This window comes from Gossypium hirsutum, chromosome D01 (assembly GCF_007990345.1).
Source record: "Gossypium hirsutum isolate 1008001.06 chromosome D01, Gossypium_hirsutum_v2.1, whole genome shotgun sequence".
Classification (NCBI taxonomy): domain Eukaryota; kingdom Viridiplantae; phylum Streptophyta; class Magnoliopsida; order Malvales; family Malvaceae; genus Gossypium; species Gossypium hirsutum.
In genome coordinates, this window is record NC_053437.1 from 15,541,380 (window position 1) to 15,563,097 (window position 21,718).

Here is a 21,718-nt window from a genome sequence, read left to right on the forward strand (position 1 = left end):
ATCCATCATAGAACGTACCTTACTGACTCATCTCTCTTTTCTCTCTCTTTTTCAATATGCTCACATACGCACGCATAAATCTCTGTCCTCTGCAACCGACTTTGCATTTACTACCCCCCCCCATTCTCTCTATTACATTTACATATTCCAATCTCTCTGTTTTTTTTTTTTGGTAGCTCTTCTCTAGCCTTTCAAGGCCTCGATTCAACCCTCCCCAAATACCTTTTTATCTTGTTCAAATATTTGCATGTTCCTCCATTCATTCCAGTCACAACAACTAGCCTTTACTCTCAACAAGATGTTAGCAGTGGAGGAAGTTTTAAGTGAACTTGGCGGGGAAGAAGTGAACGAGCAAGGGTTGCCGCCGGGGTTTAGGTTTCACCCCACTGATGAAGAACTCATAACATTTTATTTGGCTTCAAAGGTATTCAATGGAAGCTTCTGCGGAGTGGACATTGCTGAGGTTGACCTTAACCGATGTGAGCCTTGGGAGCTTCCAGGTATATAATAAATTAACACTCAATACTTATTAGTGTGTCATTGTTAACATGTGTATGGTGGGTCTAACTATTTAGTGTACTGTTGATGATGGTAAATGGATAAGATGTGGCGAAAATGGGGGCAAGGGAGTGGTACTTCTTCAGCCTGAGGGACAGGAAATACCCGACGGGAGTGAGAACAAATAGAGCTACTGGAGCTGGGTACTGGAAAGCCACCGGAAAAGATAGGGAAGTGTACAGTGCCTCCACTGGAGCTTTACTTGGCATGAAAAAAACCCTTGTTTTCTACAATGGCAGAGCACCCCGTGGAGTGAAGACCATGTGGGTCATGCATGAGTACCGTTTAGACGGTGACTTCTCCTGCCGCCACACGTGCAAGGTTGGTACATGTGCACCGGTGGGAATCCCACCAGACACCCCCTCCCCTCTTTTTCATTTTTTCCTTTTTGTCGTTTTCTGGGTTGACATATTCTGCTCAGCTGAATGCTAATAATAACAATGATATGATGAAACTGTAGGGTAATTTCTGATGTGATTGCCTTCATTTCACTTACTAGTTACATGTTTGTTGTTCATGCACAGTTCAAATAAGATTTGGAAAAGGCTAAAAGCATGAGTATGTAACACTGAATTGTCAAATACTACTCATGGTATAATATTGAAATGGTGTTATTTTTTGCAGGAAGAATGGGTGATTTGCAGAATAATACACAAAACAGGTGAGAAGAAAAATGGGGTAGCTGCTGCGCAAGGGCTAGGCTATATCTTGGAACTTTCTTTATTATCTTCAACAACAAAAACAACAAATTGCCTCCGTCCACTGCTTGAAACCCCAACTCCTTTGTTAGAATCTCAAACCCAAATTTCAATGCAGGCTGCCCATAACTCTTTTCTGGAAAATGACCTGAAAAGCTTAATAAACCCGGTTGTGTATCCAGCTAATGGGTTCCAACCCTCCTTTACAGCCACTCCCACCACCTTTAGTAGCACACCCGACAAGAACGCCAGCAGCAACTCATCAGCAGCCGCATCGATGCTCTTCAAGTCCCTCCTCTCACATCAAGAATGCGTTTTGAGGGAACAAGCAGCTGCTACTATTCCCAAACAGTGCAAGACAGAAGCTAACTTTTCCAATTTCCAACTGCCTGATTCCACCTTGAGTTGGACGGAGAAGATGCATCCCAACCCTTGTCAAGATCCCATGTTTTTCGACATGGATTATAATAATAGTGTGTTGGGGTTCGCTGAACTCTGAAGGTCAGGTGTTGCGACTGAGGCCTGGGGTCACTTCAATTGCTTTCTAGATTAAGATTGTTAGTTAAGATATCATATTGTTAGCGTTAGGACCCTATCCCTATGTCCATGACTTTCTTTTTATCTTAAGTGTTTGTGCTGGCTTGTTGGTGTAAAATGTAAATGAGTATCCTACAAAAACTCTGAACCCAATCCATGCACGTAACTTTGTAGGATTGGAGAAATTCCTGCACCTAATTCAAGTGATTGTGTATTATTATAATATTTATGGGCCTTATGTATATATTTATTTGTAATTACAAAAACTTCTTCCCACACCTCTGTCAACTGTTTTTCTTGAAATTCTCGTCCAAAGCCAAGCCAGGGCAGACCGTACTGAAAATAAAGCCTGCCTTTCTTCGATATACGTTTGGCTGCTTTGATGCGAGGAATATTGGAATGGAGTGTGAGGTGAGGTAAGTTGCATTGCATTTGCGCCACTTCAATGTTACCGAATACCATCATAAAACTATATATTTGGGATGTTCAATGTTAAAATATCTTAGTCATCAGTTTTATATTCTTTTGGATATATTAAACTATTTTTTTTTGGTAAACTGCATCATTAGTCATTAAATTATGTAAAGTTTTTATTTTGATCATTTAATTAAAAAACTTACAATTTAGTCATCAAACCATTCAAAAATTTTTCATTTAATTTATTGAATTATTAAAATTGATGTTATATAACTTTCTCTGTTTGCATTACCTGCGTGTACTGAATCTTGGGTTAAAGTTTCGGGGGACCTATTAAAATTTTCAAAAATTTTAGGAGTTTTATGAGAATTTAAAAAAAAAATAGGAATCTAATTTATTTTTCTGAGATTAATGAGAATTTTAAAAAATTTTAAGAGAACATAATTAAAATTTTCAAAAAGCATTAAAAGGTATAATTAGAATTTTTAAAAATTTTGAGAGGGTCTAATTAGAACTTTTTAAAAGCTTTAAGGGAAAAATAAAGCTTTCCAAAAAATTTAAGGGTCTAATTAGAATTTTCTAAAAATTTCAAATGACAAATCAAAATTTCTCAAAATTTTGGGAAGCCTCATGAGGATCCCCTCTGCACTAATGTTTGCTTTTTTTTTCAATCTCGAATACTAATCATCATATTGACTTAAATATAAAGTATGTTCTACTTATCGATAGGATATTGATCCATCGGTCGAATCATTGTTGAAGCTCACTGGTGGAACTTTTAAGAATAAAAAAGCTTAACCCAATTATTTTAAATAAAAACTTTAAAATAATTTAATGACTTAAATGAAAACTTTCAAATACTTCAATAACAAAATTGTAACTTTTTTTAATTAAGTGGCCAAAACAAGAACTTAACCATAATTTAGTAACTAATGGTGTATTTTATCCTTTTTTTACATTAAGTCAAACTTTACATGATCTATATTAATTAGAACATGAAATATGACAATAAATAGTAAAAAAAAATTTACATAAATATATGTAAAACTTCTTTGATCCCTCACCTACGGAGAACACTCAAATATACCAACAACTTGAACAGAGACTGCAAGTATAGCGTTTTACATTACGAGAGAATGGTTTATTTCGGTTGACACATTCATTCTGTTCAAGACTTAATAAGGATCCACTCTCAAAGTCACAGCTCATATTGATAAGAGCTAGTTAAATTAGAAGCCAAAACAAGAACTTAACCATAGTTTAGTAACTAATGGTGTATTTTATCCTTTTTTTTACATTAAGTCAAACTTTACATGATCTATATTGATGAGAGCTAGTTAAATTCGAAGCCACGTTTTACCAAATTCTTTTGTGCTCTTCACAAAATAAAAGAGCAACATTGCAGATAATTCGCAATTTCCAGCTGAATGTGAGCATATAATAGCAAATTTCATGCTCAACAATCTGAATTCTAAGGCAAGCTGAATCCATAGTATAGCACAGAGGACCAATTAACAACATAATAATCCAAATTATTCGGCAGGGTTACGAATGGGGCATTCTTGTATTCATTACATAATATCTTATTCTTTTGACAAAGTCTGAGAAGAAGGGAAGATTCATAACAGAAAAGTTCTTCTAAAGGCAAATAAAATGCGTTCAACCCTCTACAAACCTAGAAACAGTATGCAGACATCTGGCAGAAAACCCCATTAATGGAAAGAGATACCTGCATCAAGAAAATTACGTAAATAGTCAGTGAGCATCCAACAGTATATTCAGTTAGCTGCATGTTTTACTTATCCCTTGAAAACATAGCACTTCGGACAGTACTACAATGACCAAAACCTAATGTTTCAAAGTTTTCTTCCCAAAATAACTTCTATTCATTAAGCTTGTAATAACAACAAATTAGTCCTAGATGCATTTCAAAATTCACTGAAATAGCCTTCTATATATATACCTACAGGTTGGACGACCTTACAGTTGTTCCAAAGGAGGAAACAACAAATTCGGCTAAAAGCAACAACAATCAGATAAATAAAAGCAATGGCCTGTTTACAAAATGTGTTGTCAATAATGAATAAATCTAGATCATGCTTCCTTAAATACTGCCTACCCAGCTATCGGTAGGGCAAACCATTAGAATTGCAGCATGAGTTAACCAACTAGAAGGTATCGTAAAATCCCAGTTGCAAAATGCATAAAACATAAGGAATATGTCTGAATCTGATCTCTGGTACATGTGCTATTCTATAGAGCATATCAGAGTCTTTGAAAGAAATGAATCACTCAACAGAAACTTTGTCACCAGAAATCGCTTTCTACCTAGCAATTTTCTAATTGGTATGCATGATCCCAATCAAAAAGCCTAGCAGTCCAATTAGCATATATGGTTTATTATAAGATTATTGAATAAAACACACTTAAGAATTTATTTATTTATTTAGAATTATATATTTATATAAACACGAAAACTATACATAAATTCCAGAAAACGTTTTAGATTCCAATAAATTGTTTTTAGTTCCTACTAAACGAACCGAAGAATACCACTCCTATCGAATTAGGTTTCATATTGATTCACGTTCCCGGGAACATAGGCAGAAACCATATAGTAACTTCCTAAGGAAAGGATCCCCCCCCCAAAAAAAAATCCATAGGAAAGGGATTAAAGCCTCACGAATGGCAGGCAGGCTGACTTAGCACCCAATAATCAACCAATGATAAGGAGTAGGGAAAATCAATCCAGTCAACAAAGTTTTATGACACTTTTGGATGGTCAATATTTCAGATTAGCAGAGGGGGTCTTTGCTGTCCCAGACCTAGGCTAAAAGGAAAATAGATTAAGGAAAGGCGATATGCAAATTGAATTTGCAGAGCAAGCGGGGCGATATAACTGTTATCAAATCGCAATCAGATCCGTTTTTCACAATAATCAAAGACAGTAATTAAGATCCGAAACGCAAGTGATCATAAATACAATAGGTAAAACCCTAACCAAAGCAGAATCGACTTTTTGCTTTTCCAGAAAAAAAGGGGGGGGGTAAAAATACAAACCAGGAGAGAAAAACTAATTGGGGGATTTGCCCTTCTTGGGAGAATCATAGTTGGGAGGGGAGTAAATAATAGCAGCAACCATGGATCCAGGAAGGACTACGTATTTGGAAAAAGCAGCCAGTCTTGCGACCAAAGGCTGTCCCTTCAGCAGCACCATTTTGTTTTTCTGTTTGTTTTTGGGTTGTTTAAGTTTCTCCGGCGGCTGGCTGATGTTGTGATTGTTTTGTGATGACAAGTGATATCACTTCAATCTAGTTTTGGATTGGGCTTTTATCTATTCCAAGTTTCTCCTCCCTCCACTTTCATTTGGGCCTCCCATTTTGCTCCCCACCTCAGCGTCTGTGTCATTTACACGTAAAAAAAATATTATGTATCATTTTAATTTTTTATAAATTTAAAAAATATATAATGAGCTCATGATGTCATGCATTTTATTAAAATTTCCAATTTCAATTAATTTTATTATTAATTTATTATAAAATTGCTATATTTTGTATTATGTTAGTGATAAAATTTAGTTATATATTAAGCTTTTTAATTAAATAAGAGTGTATCAAAGGTAAAGCAAATAGGCCGCCCGAAAACATAAGCCCTACGTAATATAAATATATATTATATGCATAAGTCATAACTAATTGTTAAATAGAAGTAAGAAGTTTAAACTTTTTTTGATTGAAAGTTGAACTAAATTTATGATTTTACATACATAACAGATCTAATATGAAAGGAAAATATTAAGGAGTGCAAAAAAGATTTTTCGATATTAATCCTGGATCATTTTACACTCCAAGTCGTCATCATCTAAATTCAGTACTTTGTGATATGGCTAAGTTCTTGTTCTAAAGCTGCATAGTTTTTTGGAGTACTACAATGAATATACTAATTATTTCCTTCTTCAACGAAAAGATGAAAAATTCTATAAGATCATATATTAAGCCTAACTTTTAAATTATTATCATGAACATGTTGAGAAATCCATATTAAAAGTGTTGAAGTTAAAGATTTCAAGCTCCACAAATAAGGGATATTTTATTGGAATTAGTTGAAGTTAGTGATGATCTTTAAGTCAAAAGTGAAGTCGAATGTTTAACAACAAATGAGCTTGAAAATTTTGAGTTTTTGTCGGGCAGTCATATTTGTTATGAAATATTATTTGCTGAGAACTCGGTTAGCAAAAATTTACAATTGAAATATATGCAAATTGATGTAGCTATAAAATAATTAAAAGGTCTTCTTTCATTTTTTTTTTCGAAAAATATAAGGAAGACGGGAAATAGCTATTGAGATAGAAATAAAGCCTAAATTTCATGAAAAATGTATTATTTGTAGAAATAAACGATTAGATGAAAAATGTTTATAATGAAACAATAAAATCTCCTCAAGAATATTTTAGAATCGAATATTTTTTATACATAGTAGACCAAAAATAGATTTGAATAATTTAAAATATATGATTTTTTATTCAATGTAGAGAAATTAAAGTCAGTAGACATGTTTTCTTAATCTTGAAAATTCTTTAAAACATGGAAGTCACACAGATATTTATGGATTAGATTTGTTTTTGGAATTGAAAATTTGGAAAGAAATTATCAAATTAAAAAATGACACCCCAGCTAACATATATTATATAAAAAGACTTGATTCCTTTCCAAATGTGTATATTGCTTGTAAAATAATGTTAACTATTCCAGTTTCTGTTGCATCAAAAGTTTTTCAAAATTAAAATTGATAAAATCTTACTTAAAATTAACAATGTCTCAAAAAATTTAATTGGATTAGCTATTTTTTCAATTAAAAGAGATTAATTATAATAGTTAGATAATTTTGAATCAAAAAAAAAAATTTTAATAGTTTTCTAATAATTACATAAGTAATTTTAAAAAGCCTCACTTTACAATTTTGCATTACCCATGTAGAGATGTCGAGACACCATGCAATTAGATAATGACATTTAATTTTTTTTGTTTTTTTTAATCCTTAAACTTGCATTGTTTGTCAAATCACCCCAAAATAAATGGAAAAGTTAATGTCTATTAAGTTTGCTGATGTGGCAACCACGTGTATGCTACATTAACAATTAATTAGTTCTTTTAAAAATTAAAAATATAAAAAAATTAATAATTTTAAAATTTTAAAATATATTTTTTAATTTTTTAAAATTTTAAAAAAAATTAATTAATTCATGGCGTGAAATCCACGTAAGGCATCCACGTGGCAATTTACGTGTATGCCATGTCAAAAAAGTTAACAAATGCTAAAAAAAAGCGAAAAAAAAAATAAATGAAGGCTAAAATAATTTTTTTGTAAAATTAGAGGGCCAAATAAATTATTATACCTTTTTATAAATGTTTGTTACTGTTCACCCTGTTACATAATTTAATAGATATATAAAGTGTTATTACATTAAATTTAACTTTATAATAAAATTTATATATTATGTACAGGGAGGAAGTTAAGAGACCTAGCAGGGGCCTGTGACCCCATACGTCTTTAAAATTTCATTAAACCCTTACAATAAACATCTAAAAATATGATCATTTAGATGACATTTCACCCAATACAAAGACAAACACCCGCCCAGTACGACTTGGTTTTCATTAAAACCAATGGAAGATATCAACTTTGGGAGTGTGGAAGTCTTTTTCCCAAGGCAAATTATTGTGGGTGTTGGGTGTGATCGGAGTTAGTGGAGTTGTTTTGCTTTAGTCATTCTCTTTACCAGAGTGTAAAATGAAGAAGGCAACTGCTGGAGGGCTAGGAATGTAGAAAGAACAGAGGTTGGTCAGTGCTGAAGACATTGGTGGTGCAAACGAATAGGATGATGAAGAGATACAGAAGTAGGTGGTATGCAAACCCTATCTGAAACAATCAACTTGCTATCTCACAGGAGAAAAAAAATGAAACTATCAATCACCACCTACCCGTTTTGTGCTCTCTCTCCAAGTATCTTATTAATATAATCCCATGTGACTCTAGCTCCTATTAATAAGGAACTCAACTTCCAACAAGTCTTGAATAGGAACTAAGATTTAAGAACTAGCTGTCAATTAAACTTAGAATATCTTTGTGACACAAAAATGAGAGTCAATTGAGGGTATAAAACTATTCATCTTCCTATAAATCTGTGGCTTAACATGATGGTAATAGCAATGGACTGAGAACAAATCTTGTTTGCTTTTGTTGATATGTATAAGGAAGAAATTATCATCATGATTTTGGGTGGGTAAGTTTAATTTTATTCATTTTCAACTTGTTGTATGAGTGATAATGTTGAAGAAGAAGTAAAAGTAAAAAAAAAAATTGAAAAATTATAATCTCAAAAAAGGTTTTGAAAAATTATGACATATGTCGCGATTTAATTATTGTTAAGTGCAAAATGTATTTTTTTAATGGTGCTACATTTTGGGCTAAAGCATTTGACAAAATCAAATTTTAGGGATTACTTTTGACCAAAAATATTTCAAGGTTCAAGAACCATTTTACTATTAAAGCCTTAGAAATTTTATTTGTCCGAACTCAATATGTTCCTTAGGCCTTTGATACTTCTTTAATATCAACAAGGATTGTAGGAATAAAAAAAAAAGCCTTAATTGAAGTGAGCTATAATAGCCTGCATGGCATAGATCATACCAATATTCTTTTGGCGTATAATTGAATAAGTCAGAGTGGTATTGGGGTGAATTATTGGCTTAAGAGTTGGGTTGGCGTGTTTCTTGAATTCTTCAGTACGCCATTGTGAGGTTCACCTTGGTGGAATTCACCATTTGGTGAACTCTAAGGTTGGCAAACTCTAGGGTTTGACGGACTCTTTTGTAAGGCTGTCTGCCAACCCCAGATGTTCTGAGCTAATTTGTTAGTCTGCGAAGTGATAAGATTGTTTTATGTAGAAACGATAGCTCGGTGAGCATATTTAGAGTTCATTTCAAACCTAGTTGGAATTGAACTAGAATACTGTAGATGACAACTTGATATGTTTAGGTAACCGAATGACCTGTTTAGTTGGTTGCCTAAGTGTGCAAGCAATGTTTTACCACTCTGATTAGTGGTGGTAGTTACTTTTGGCAAGGGTTAAATTTCAAATGTTATTAGGCAAACTTAGTCTCTGAATTCAAGGTCGATAATGGGGTCTCAGACCTTTCCACTAAGCTTATCACTGTTGTTTGTGCTATAAAAGGGTGTTTATAATTAACATGTTCTACTTTTTTGTTTTTTTCTCTATGTTCTCTCCTACATCCTTAAGAAATTTCTTTTAAGTTATCTTCTTTAGAGGAGACGAGGAAAATTTCTAGAAGCTTATCAAACGTCATTGATAAGTACCAACAGACTGGTAATATCTGGGAAACCCTTAGGTTGTTGTCAAGGAGATTTACGTCTTTACTCTAGTACATGCATGATCAATTTATAGTAGAATGGTATGATAACTATGATTATTTCTTATTTAGCTCAAGAAGCTAGAGAAGGTCCAAGCGATCGAGGCAAATGACCAATAGAGTAGATTCTATCCTAAAGGTTTTGGTGAGTTCCTTTTGCTTCCTTTGGGTTTTAAAAACTCTTTGATATAGAGTTGTGTAAGGTAAGTTGTCTCAGCGGAATATATGTCGATGTGTTGTGTATTGATGAGTTAGTGTTGTGTGTACATGGTCATGGTCACGGTTAATACCCACATTGTGTGCTAGACCAGTACCAAACTATCTGTGAAATGTGAAAATATGGAAAGAAGCTTTATTTGTGATGCCTTCGGTGGAGCAGCTTTATTCTAAACTGAACTGGCAGATCACAGCCCGACCTTGAGGAAGAACACGTGTTTAATATGATAAGGAATATGAATAATACTATGATTATGATTGATATACGATTCTGATTTCTGAATTATGAGTTTGAGGCTGGTACAATGTTGGATCACAAGTAAACATACATGATTAAGGAAAGTGTACATAAGTTATTAGCATGTGTCAGCTGAAGGGTTTGTGTGTTATAATTATGGGGTGTGCGCTAGAGAAATGTATTGGTAAATTGGCGTAATGTTACTATAAGGCGGAGTCCAATAAATGTCTTTATCTTCGATTTGATCAGGGGTAACTTGATAATCATGTTATGTTTATTAGGAACTCACTAAGTTCAAATGAACGTAGTCTGTCACCTTTCATTCTCAAACAATTTATTAGTAGAAGAAGACCCATAAAAAGGGATTGCGCCAGAGTTGTGTCTACAAGTGAGCCACTTACCTGTTTTGTATCATGCATGGTTGTTCGGCAAAAGGCGTATACACACATTTTGTGTTTAACTTTTTTTTTACTACACTAATGTATTGTTTTGCCTTATAAAGTGTAATTGACCTTATTTATAACTTTGATCGCCAAATTCCCCTTATTGACAGTTTTCAAGACTATCTTTTCCTAAATGTATTCGCCTTTGATGGCGGATCCTAATCAATGGGTAGTTTATTAATCCCTATTACACTTCTTAAAAATGTAATACCAAATGAGAAAGGAATAATGATTTTAACATAAAAAATGAATTCCTTATAAATTTTTTTTCAAACTTTGAAACAAGCCAAAGGTTTTGAATCTATCGGTAACAGCTCGATCGTTGGGCAGATTGTTTGGTTGTTTGGTACACACCATGTCTTCCAAACGGGATAATGGGTGTTACATGAGCGTAAATGGTTCTCCCGGGGGTCTATCTTTGGGGTGGAATAATAATTGTGATATGCATTTAAGATCTTTTCCAAACAACCATATTGACATTGATATTAGGGAGCACGTTGATGGAAATGCTTGGAGATTCACAGGGTTTTATGGAAAACCAGAGTTATCTAATAGGAATCGTTTATAGGAGCTACTTCAAGAATTGAGTGGGAATTATGTTGGTCCGTGGTTGGTTAGTAGAAACTTCAATAAGATAACATATGTCTTTAAAAAGAAGGAAGGGTTACAACATGTAGAAAGTTAGATGGGGGCCTTTAGGGCAGCTCTTGATTACTCGGGTCTAGTTTATTTAGAGTATAATAGCCACTGGTGTACTTGGAAAAGAGGTCATCTCCCGCACACGAATATCCAAAAGCGATTGGACAAGTGAGTAGCTATTACAAATTGATTTGGTATGTTTCCTAATGTATCTAATCTCATATTCTATACTTTTTTTCTGATCATTTCCCTCTTTTATTCGATATTGGAGTGGTTAGATTGGGGATAGAGGTGCCTAATGAGGTAAACATAATTTGGTTTGAGGTTTGGTGGATTACAAAAGACACAATGGAGAAGAAGGTCCTCGCCAGTCATGGTTAGGGTGTAAAGGTGATGGGCTAACTAAGCTAAAATCTTTGGGGAAGGATTAAAATATTGGGCTTGAAATAGGAAGACGACCTCCAAGTAGAATGTGCGAATTTTGAATGATTGACTTGCTGATCTTTGTAATATGGATCCCGATGAGGAGGTGTTAAATAAAATAATTGACATGAAATTAAATACGAATTGGGAGATTGACGAAGAGGAAAAGTATTGGGAGTAACAAGCTAAAGTGAATTGGCTCCTGAATAAAGATTAAAACATTGTGTTTTTCTGCTAGTTTGCTAATCATGGAAGAAGAATAAACATGATTCGGTGTTCGAAAGATTGGATGGCTTGATTGGTAGATTCTAATGAGTTGATATAGGATGTAGCAAAAGATTATTTTATTGATCTATTCACATTTCAAGGGGAAATAGATTTGTCATTAGTGCTCTTAGGTATTAATTGTTGTATCTCTCTCATGATATGAATAATTCTCTTTTAACACCTTTTACAAATGATGAAATTTTCCAATTTGTTAAAGGGATGCATCCTACTAAGGTTTCGAGTCCTGATGGTTTCTCGACTATATTCTTTAAGAAGTTTTGAAATATTGTGGGGTTGAATATTGAGAAGTATTGTATACAGATATTGAACAATGAGATTAATGCTAATTGGATTAATGAAACGATTACAGTTTTAATCTCGAAGAAGGAAGATGTGTGTAGTATGTGTAATTTCAAACCCATAAGTCATTGTAACATCCTCTTTAAAATCGTCTCTAAGGTTATAGAAAATCAATTTTGAATGATTGTATTGATGGTGCACAGAATGCTTTTATGCTTGTTAGGCTTATTTTAGATAATGTTTTACTAGCATATAAGGTATCTTATTCTTTCAAGAACCGTCACGTTGGGTTGAAAAGATCTTTTGCCTTAAAATTATATACGAGTAAGGCATACTATCAGGTGGAATGGAACTTAATACAAGCTATTATGGTTCACATGAGTCTTAACGCGAAGTGAGTCGATTTAGTAATGCATTGTGTTAAATCAGTTTTGTACTCGGTTTGCATAAATGGGATTATAGGTGACTGATTCTTTCTGCGGAGAGCTTACGTGAAGGTGATCCCCTTAGCCTTTATTTATTTTTTATTTGTTAGAAGTTTTCGTTGCTTTGTTGCATTTGGATAGGACTAATGGATCGTTGAAAGAGACGTGAATTTATAAAGGAGGCCCGAGTTTGACACATTTGTTTTTTTTACAGATGATAGTTTATATTTGGAGAAGCATTGTCGATGAGCATTTTAGTGGTTCGATCCATAATTCAGAATACGAATCTCTATAAGGCAATAGGTAAATTTTGATAAGTCTAAGATCTTTTTTAGTAGCAATGTTCCGAAAAGTTATGCCAACTTGATCATTCAAACTTTAGGGGTTTGAGAATGTTTAACCTTGAAAGGTATTTGTGCTTCCTAAATCATACCTACACACCTTATTCTTTTATAGGGGAGGCCACAACTGTTATTCATGCATTATGATTTGTAGAGGATTTAGGCGTTGCATACATTGAGATTGAAGGAGATTTATTTATGAAGCTAAGGCATTGGTTACAAGATTCACACAACGCTAGTTCAAATTTATTTAGAAAGGTCATATACCTGTGCACTGTTTGGCTCGTGAAGGAATCCATCAAGGCATTGATAACTTTTGGGTAAAGAAAGCTCAGATGCCGATTATGGCCACTATTGAGAAAGATAGGTGGTGGGTGGATCCACCGAACTAACTTTTGCTGCTAGTCGATTTTTTTGGGGCTGATCGAACATTTTTAGAAATTTTGCCCAAATATTAGCCTTTGAGGTGGCTGTTAGGTTCTTTTGAAACTCAAAAGCTTTGGTTGAACTTTATGCTTGCTAGGAAGATAAATGTCTTTATTTTTGTGTTTTCTTTTTACTTTTCTATCACAATTTTTTAATGTTTTTTTTGAGATAGCTTAGCTATCCTCCATTGATTTTGTTGTCTAGTTTTTTTTGCCTATCTTCCTTAATAAAGTTTAGCCTTTAAAAAAAATTTCCTCCTTAATTATATGAGTTCATAAATTGAGTTTGTGTAAAATAAATTTGTTTATTCTATACACCTATATATAAAAAGGTCCAAATGACCTCCTTTTTTGACACATGGCTAGCCTCCTATAGTTTTTTTTTTTACGTTATGTTAATAATGGTTGAATTTCAACTTTGATCTTTCTATTTTCTAGGTTGTATATAAAAGGGGCCAATTTTCAAATGATCCCTTTATTTTTTAGGTTATACAAAAATAGTTAAATTTTAATTTCAGTACTTATACTATGCTTAAATTTTAGATTTAATATTTATATATTAATTTTTAACATAATATGGTCTCTAAAATTTATAATGCAATTAGTGAGTATAAATATTTTATTCTGATTAAAATGTTGACGTGAATTTTAAGAATTGTTAATACCATTTTTTTTTAAACTTAGATCCATTACAATGACATATTTATCACATGATTAAATAGTGAGTACTTTTTTAAAAATTTTAGAATATCACACCAGTAAATTGAATAAAAAAAATTTAACCATGTTAACAACTAGATCTAAAATTTTAAATTTGAAAAATAGAATGATTAAATTCTTAAAAATACACGCATAGGGACTATATTATAAATGTGTAGAAAACTACAAAAACTTAGAGCATATTGTAATATTTAAATTTTAACAACATTCTTACCACTTGACATGTTTTTTTTTTCCTTTTTTGGGTTTGCCTTTTATTTGTTTTTATTTGGTTTTTTTTTTACATTATAGTTAAATTTTAGTTTTGTCCCCTATATTACGCTGAAACTTACGTGCTGTTTGGTTGGGTGAAATAGGTATGCCATTACAGCCCTATTCCGTGGGCTCCACCTATTCCGTCGTTTGGTTGGGTGTAATGCCCTATTACGGGCTTATTACATTACACCCCTATTCCTAAAATCTGCTGCTTTCTATTCCCGAAGGAAAGCTCAGTTTTGCTTCCGTTTTGGTTCTCCCGATTTCATCTGCCCTGTTTTACCCTCCCAACCCGAAAGCCACCTCCACCCTCTCCCTCCCAACATCAAACAGAACCGCCCCTTATATTTTCCCTTATTTTCCTTCTTTATTACAAGTGTAAAAGAAATCTGAGTCAGATTTGTTCCTGAAGGTAACTGCAAAAAAAATTGGAGGACCGGCCACACCAAGTGAGTTTTCAGAAATACTGAAGGTAACTAGGGCACTTCAAGAGATTCAGAAATACCAGAAGAGCTCAAATCTACTCGTTCCTGCTGCCAACTTCATCAGAGAAGTGAGCACTCTTCCTCGTCTTCTTTATGTTTTTGGTGCTTATTAAGGTTTTCTCTTTCTAACATATAAAAAAGCAATACTGTAATCAACAAGCTTGGTTTTTTCCCCCCATGTTTTAATGGTTTATGCTATGTAAAATTTCTTTAAACAAACAGCATGGGTTTTAAGCTAATAAGCTTTTAAAAATACAATATATTCATTTCCAAAGTTCTTAACTTGCATCTGGGTTTTTCTTATTTACCTTGTTTTTGCATTAAAAACCATTCCTTTGCTCTTTTTTTTCTTCTCACAATCAAAGTTCTTAAAACTTCAACTTTTTTATTCATTTATTCATCTTTATTTATTTGTCTGTTTGTTTGAATTTTTATTTAGTAAACGTTTTTGAATTGTATTCACTACTGGCAAGTTTTATATATTTTTTATTCACTTATTTTGTTTTTGATCTCAAAATTCTGACAAGGTTGCCTGTAAGTGGGGGTGTTTCTTTAACTTCATACCTTGCAAATTGAGTCTCTTGTTTTGACTTTCTTGTTTGGTTCTTGATTAGGTCTCAAGATTTCCTTGATCTCCATTCTTTCTGGGTATGTTTTGAATTCCTTTTTGTCTGAAACTTGTAAAAAACAGTGTTTACTTTTACCAATTGCATTGGTTTCTTGATTGATTTTCATGGAAATTGAATGGTGTTGTTTGGTTTTATTGAAATATGGATCCCTTTTTGTTCATCCTTTCTGTATGTTTTCGATTCTTATATGGCTCCAACTCTTCATTTTTCTTGAAATTTTCGTGTTCGACATGTTTTTAGACATGGGTTCGGGGTATCAAACATTTATACCGAATCTGAGCAACATAGCTTTGATGTGCCTTTGATAATATTTTGTCTGTTTTATGTATATTTTCTGAATAGTCTTTCTATTTTTAGTTGCAACATATTCTTGCTTGATTTTGGATATTCCGTGGACTTTTTTGTTCGGTTCTTGATTGGCGTCATCTTCGTTTGCAGTAATTCTTGATTTTTAGTTTATACACATATGCGATAAAGAACAGTTGCTGCAGTATATGTAATTGTAATATTATTATGGTAAATTGAGATTAAAATAAGCTCTATTGGCTATGAGTGCATGAGTTATGGTTGAATTTGATTAAAGGAGGCATCTTATTAAATTTCTATATTTGACTCTAAAATTTTACAATTAGCTGATATTAACATCTCTACAGTGACTTATCCAAATCATCTCTGCGCGAATTATACAGCACCTTTCAACTAAAACTAGTATTTATTTTTATAAAACTTACCAGTTTTTAGTATTAAACTTATAGAGTAGTTTAGGGTGAAAATTTAGGATGGGAATCAGCCTATCAGGATATGGAGACTGATCTAGCATTATTGTACAGGGGTTTGCTAGTAAGAGTAAGAAAGAGAGAGAGGTTTGATTTTGTTGGCATTTTGCCAATGTTTTTCGGTGAATATTTTTAATAGGTACATTTAATCATTTAGAGGGAGTCTTGAACCTCCATGAAACTTTTCTATTCTTCAGATAGAGCCAATCCCAAGTGGAAATCTACCTCCTGGTTTTGATCCTGTTGAAGGTTGCAAGCTTATCAGAAAGGAAAAGGTATTATTTTCAAGATTTTCCCTTTTCTTTTTTTCCCTTTATGAAGCTGTGAGGGTGCACTGTAATGAATATTTTATATGGAGCTTTAATTCTCTGCCTCTGGAAGGTACCTTTTTTTGAAGCAATGTAGGAGTGGGATAGCAATGTAGGGTGTTGGATTTATTTTCTCTTAATCAATTTATATATATATGATTTTGATAGAGTGATAGAGTGATAGATGTTGCTCCCTTGAGGAGTTATATCGACCATGATGAGTATTTAAGGGATCATGGGCTCAATTACGATACTTCATCATTTAGCTCAAGTTTCGGTGTCTATGAGAACTATATGTTTTGCTTTTTTATGGTTTACTCCATAGTAATGTTTTTCTTTATATTTTGCAAGTGGTGATGTAATAAGTTGATTTTTATTGGTATTGAAAAATTTGAATTTGGGATCGAATTTCTTAAGTTGAGCTAGTTCAAAAATTTTAATCGAGCAATTACAAGACCTGTACGAAATTATATGATCAAACCACTAGTGATTACTTAGATGAGCCGTTAGATATAATACAATGAATAAATTGTAAGGTGATTAAAATTGAAGGAATTAATTAGAAATATTTTATTAAAAATAAAACTAATTAAATAGGTATATTCATATACAACGCATTAATTAAAAATGTTTTTAAATAATTAAATTTAAAAATATTATTTTAATAATATTACATATATATCAACTTTTGAACCATTATAAATTAAACTCAATCCAATCATGAGTAAATAAAATAAAATAAAAATTGGATCATTAGATATAATCAAGTAAACAACTTGATTAAAAAACAATTATTCAATATATTAGTGGTAAAAAAATTTCAAATCCACATTGAAGTTGAGAAACTATCACTTTATTCTTAATTTTCATTTAAAAATAAAAATAAATAATGAGACACATGTTGATTTCATAATTTTGGTTGTGGTACCAAATAATAATCCTAATTAAAATTAATTGTATAGTGGATTTTTTTAATATTTTAGCATTTTAAGAAATTTAAATGAAGTTTTTGGGTGTCTCAAGTTGAGTTCCTAATCGAGCTTAAGTACTAATTATTCATTGTTATTATGATTGAAAGTGCTTTTAAAAATTGTTTAAAGAAAAATGTGGTTTGTTAATGTTAAATTTGTAACATTGTTGTCAAAAATACGGTTAAATGTTAAAATGTTCTTCCTAGAGATGATAGTGCAAAGTAAAAGATAGTTAAGTTACATGAGATTTAAATAATTTAATACAATGATACACGAGATATAAATTTTAAATATTTTTTAAGTAATTAATATAAATTGTTTATAAAATTAATGAAATAGATATCCATATAAAGAAATGAATTTTAAGTTGGAAAGATAATTTTAATTTCTATTTTTTGCTTCGTAAAGATTCTAAATTTGTATTCTTCATTTTTCTTTGATAGTGTGTTATTGCTTCCTATTGAAGCGGCTTGTTTGATTGCTTCCTCCACCCACAGTTGAGCGTCTTCTTTTCACACAATCACTGTAAGTTTTTTGGCAATTAAATTATTTAATTTTATTTTACTGTTATTGAAATTATGATTGGAGAAATGTGACCCTTTTACTACGAGTTGACAATATGGAACACATTAATATCTTGCAGTAATGGCTCGTCTGCCTTTAATTGCACAAAGTGTGAGGCGTAAAAGAATTGGTATTGCATTGACAATATGGTTGCAAATCTATAGAATTGCGAGTTGGTTCTTACTTACATTGGGTGTCAGCCATAGCCTACATACTTATAGACCAAGGATTAGGTCCTATATTTTAGATTTTTATGCACAACGGGATTATGTGAAAAGGCTTATATATGCTAGTGGCAAGACCTGTATTGAACAAGTTAGGATGAATAGATTTTCCTTTTTTAAACTATGTGAGATGTTACAAACGTTAGGGGGATTGAAGTCGTCAAGGAACATGCTTGTTGATTAGCAAGTGGCAATGTTTTTACATATCATTTCCCATCACCTTAAAAATCGAGTTATCAAGCATCACTTTAATAAGTCCGGGGAAACTGTTAGCAAATCATTTCATAGTGTTTTAAATGTTGTCATACGCTTACAAGATGTGTTATTTAAAAAGGCAAAGCCAATTACAACTAATTCTTCAGACACAAGGTGGAAATGGTTAAAGGTATTGGACTGGGTTTTATATATAGCTTGTACATAATTTAGTTGATTTAGATTTAAATTTAGTATCCTAACTCAAGGTTTTATAACATGTGATATAGAATTGCTTAGGTGCTCTTGATGGAACCCACATCAAGATTAGGGTTCCAAAAGTTGATAAACCTAGATATCGAACGAGAAAAGGTGACATAGCAACAAATATGCTAGGTGTTTGTACACCTGATATGCAATTTGTTTATGTTCTTCCTAGTTGGGAATGTTCTGTTGCTGATGGACGGGTTCTTCGAGATGCCATTAGTAGGAGACATAGACTAAAAGTTTCTCATGGTAAAGTGGATAGTTAGAGGACTTTGAATTATTCATTAAGATCAAAAAAATTTTGGAGAATTAATCATTTTAAAAAAAGTTTTTTTATATGTTGTTATTATCTAGTTGATGCTGGATACACAAATTGTGAGAGATTTCTTACACCTTTTAGAGGACAACGATATCATTTGAATGAGTGGCGTCAGGGTTATCAGCCAAGTACTCCGCAAGAATTTTTTTAATAAGAAACATGCCTCAGCACGTAATGTTATTGAAAGATGCTTTGGGTTATTAAAACTTAAATGGGGAATACTTAGGAGTCCATTATTCTATCCTGTAAGGGTGTACAATAGAATCATTATTGCATGTTGTTTGCTCCATAATTTTATTTGAACCAATATGAGTATTGATCCTATTGAAGCAGAGGTGGGAGAAGGATTACCTAGTAATGTGGTAGATGACGCTGAACCGAATATCGTAAATATTCATCCATCGGATGCATTGGCTACTTGGAGGATGGAACTAGCCAACCAAATGTTCAATGAATGGCAAGCATCTAGAAATTAGTTAGGTTTAGGGACAAAATGAGTTTGAGTTAATTTGTTTATGTTATTTTATGTATCTAGCTTATGAAACTTTGGTGGTGTTTGAATTGTTTTTTGTATTATACTAAACTTGTTGAATTATAATTTAATTTCTTTTCATTCATCATGTGTTATAATTTTATACAGTGTTGAGCTTTTGATTCATGATATTGAACTTAATTTTAATTTTATAAAGTGTTCACCTTTTGATTCATGATGTTAAACTTAATTTTAATTTGTTTCTTTTTCTTAAGATAATTATGTCCGGTGTTTCAGAATCAAATGTTTCTTCCCAAGCTTCTCGATGAACCAAAAGGAAATGGGTTCCAGAAGAAGATGCAGCATTGGTTTCCTGCATGGTGGACTTGCACAATGTTGGAACATTTAATGCTGATACGGGGTTCAAAGCCAGTTATTTAAACGAGTTGGAAAAAATGTTAGAAAAGGCTTTACCCAATGCAATGTTGAAGGCTAGACCTAATATTGAATCGAGGGTTAGGTTACTAAAAAGGGATTGGTCAATCGTATATGACATGCTTAATGGCCAAAACAATAGCGATTTTGGTTGGGATGAGCATAGGTAGCTCGTTGTTGCTGAAGATGCGGTTTGGAACTCTTATTTAAATGTAAGAATTATTTCAAGTCTTTATTATCTTATTTTTACCAATCTTATAACTAATATGATTTACTCATTTTTATAGAGTCATAAAGAAGCCGATCAATTCAGACATCGTAGTTTCCCTTACTACGACCAACTTACTGCCATATATGCAAGAGATCGAGCGACTGGGAAAGATGCTCAAACAGCCGCTGATGTTATTGAAGAAATAAATGTTCAGGATGTACCTACTACAGATATTAATGAAGAAAGAAACGAATTCTATGACTACGAAGTTGATGTCTCTTTGGATGACATGGATGTTTCTGCTACGGAGCCGCAACGAGATAGAAACCAAGGGGGTTCCTCATCTTCAAAGAAACAAAAAAAAAAGAATTCTGATGCAAGTGATCATTTTTCTTCTTCATTTCATGATGCTGCCACTTTATTGGCGAAAAACATGCGGGCCATTGGCGAACAAATCAGTAGGAGTATTGCCTCTGATGTGGTAGTTCAACAAAAGTCAGAAGAATTCCAGATCATCCAAGAAAAAGCTACAAATTTATATCCAACCTTATGTGAAATAGAAGGTTTAACTGTGGATGAGCGGTATCGAGCATTGAGTAAAATTCCAGATCATCCAACTCAAATGCTCGTTTTCTTTAGTTTACCTTCTGATGTGCAGTTGGAATGGGTTAGAAGATTTCTTACTGACCATTAAAAATCATGGTTCTGTTGATGATATTTTCGTAACTTTTTCTGTTTTTAATATTTGGGATGGTATGTCGTTATAATGTTCTAACTTTTTGATGTTGTAAAACTGTATAACATATGGATTATGACATAGAATTTCATGAATTTCATGTAACCTTTTGTTAATATATGAAAATTATGTTTATGCAAAATATAATTCTCAAGTTATTTATTACTTTTAATATTTGTTTTATTGTAGAATAATTAAATTATTTGTTTCACTAATGATATTTTAGCACATTAAATATGTATTGCAGTTTAAAAATAATAAAATAGATTATAAATTATATTTAATAATAATTATTTTAAATTATATTTTATAGTATTATATAATATGATTTTAGTAAATTCATATAAGAATATTTAATATTAAGAATTTTATTAAATTATATATTTTTATTAAATTATATTTAATAATAATTATTTTAAATTATATTTTATAGTATTATATATTATGATTTTAGTAAATTCATATAAGAATATTTAATACTAAGAATTTTATTAAATTATATATTTTTATTAAATTATATTTAATAATAATTATGTTAAAATATGATTAAATTATTTATTATTTATATTAATAATCTTATTAAAATTTAATAACAATAACAATACCAATACCAATTTTCCTAAAAAAAATTCTGCTAAGGGTATTCTAGTCATTTGAATTTTTTTCCTTATGCTATTACAACATCATTCTATTCAACCAAACACAAGAATACTATTACGCCTCTATTCCATTCCATTCAACCAAACAAAAGGATTACCTATTACGCCTCTATTCCATTACACCTTTATTCCATTACA

The 21,718-nt window shown here is 32.1% G+C and overlaps 1 protein-coding gene and 2 long non-coding RNA genes across 3 annotated transcripts; 2 read left to right on the forward strand and 1 right to left on the reverse strand.

Annotated features, from left to right (window-relative positions):
* The first annotated feature begins 256 nt into the window (after positions 1 to 256).
* LOC107921388 (protein CUP-SHAPED COTYLEDON 3-like) lies at positions 257 to 1,830 on the forward strand. The gene is given in 3 exon segments (NM_001327191.1): positions 257 to 500; positions 605 to 879; positions 1,183 to 1,830. Coding segments are annotated over 3 exon segments (1,050 nt in total). The 5' UTR covers positions 257 to 298; the 3' UTR covers positions 1,756 to 1,830.
* Positions 1,831 to 3,721: 1,891 nt separating this feature from the next.
* LOC107921040 (uncharacterized) lies at positions 3,722 to 5,756 on the reverse strand. Its single transcript, XR_001690913.2, has 2 exons — positions 5,271 to 5,756; positions 3,722 to 3,939 (listed from the first exon to the last, which is right to left on the reverse strand). It is a non-coding gene; the product is annotated as an uncharacterized lncRNA (long non-coding RNA).
* An 8,723-nt stretch (positions 5,757 to 14,479) lies between these two features.
* LOC107922648 (uncharacterized) lies at positions 14,480 to 21,016 on the forward strand. Its single transcript, XR_001691392.2, has 6 exons — positions 14,480 to 14,885; positions 15,432 to 15,465; positions 16,420 to 16,497; positions 17,945 to 18,026; positions 19,815 to 20,186; positions 20,262 to 21,016. It is a non-coding gene; the product is annotated as an uncharacterized lncRNA (long non-coding RNA).
* The last annotated feature ends 702 nt before the right edge of the window (positions 21,017 to 21,718 follow it).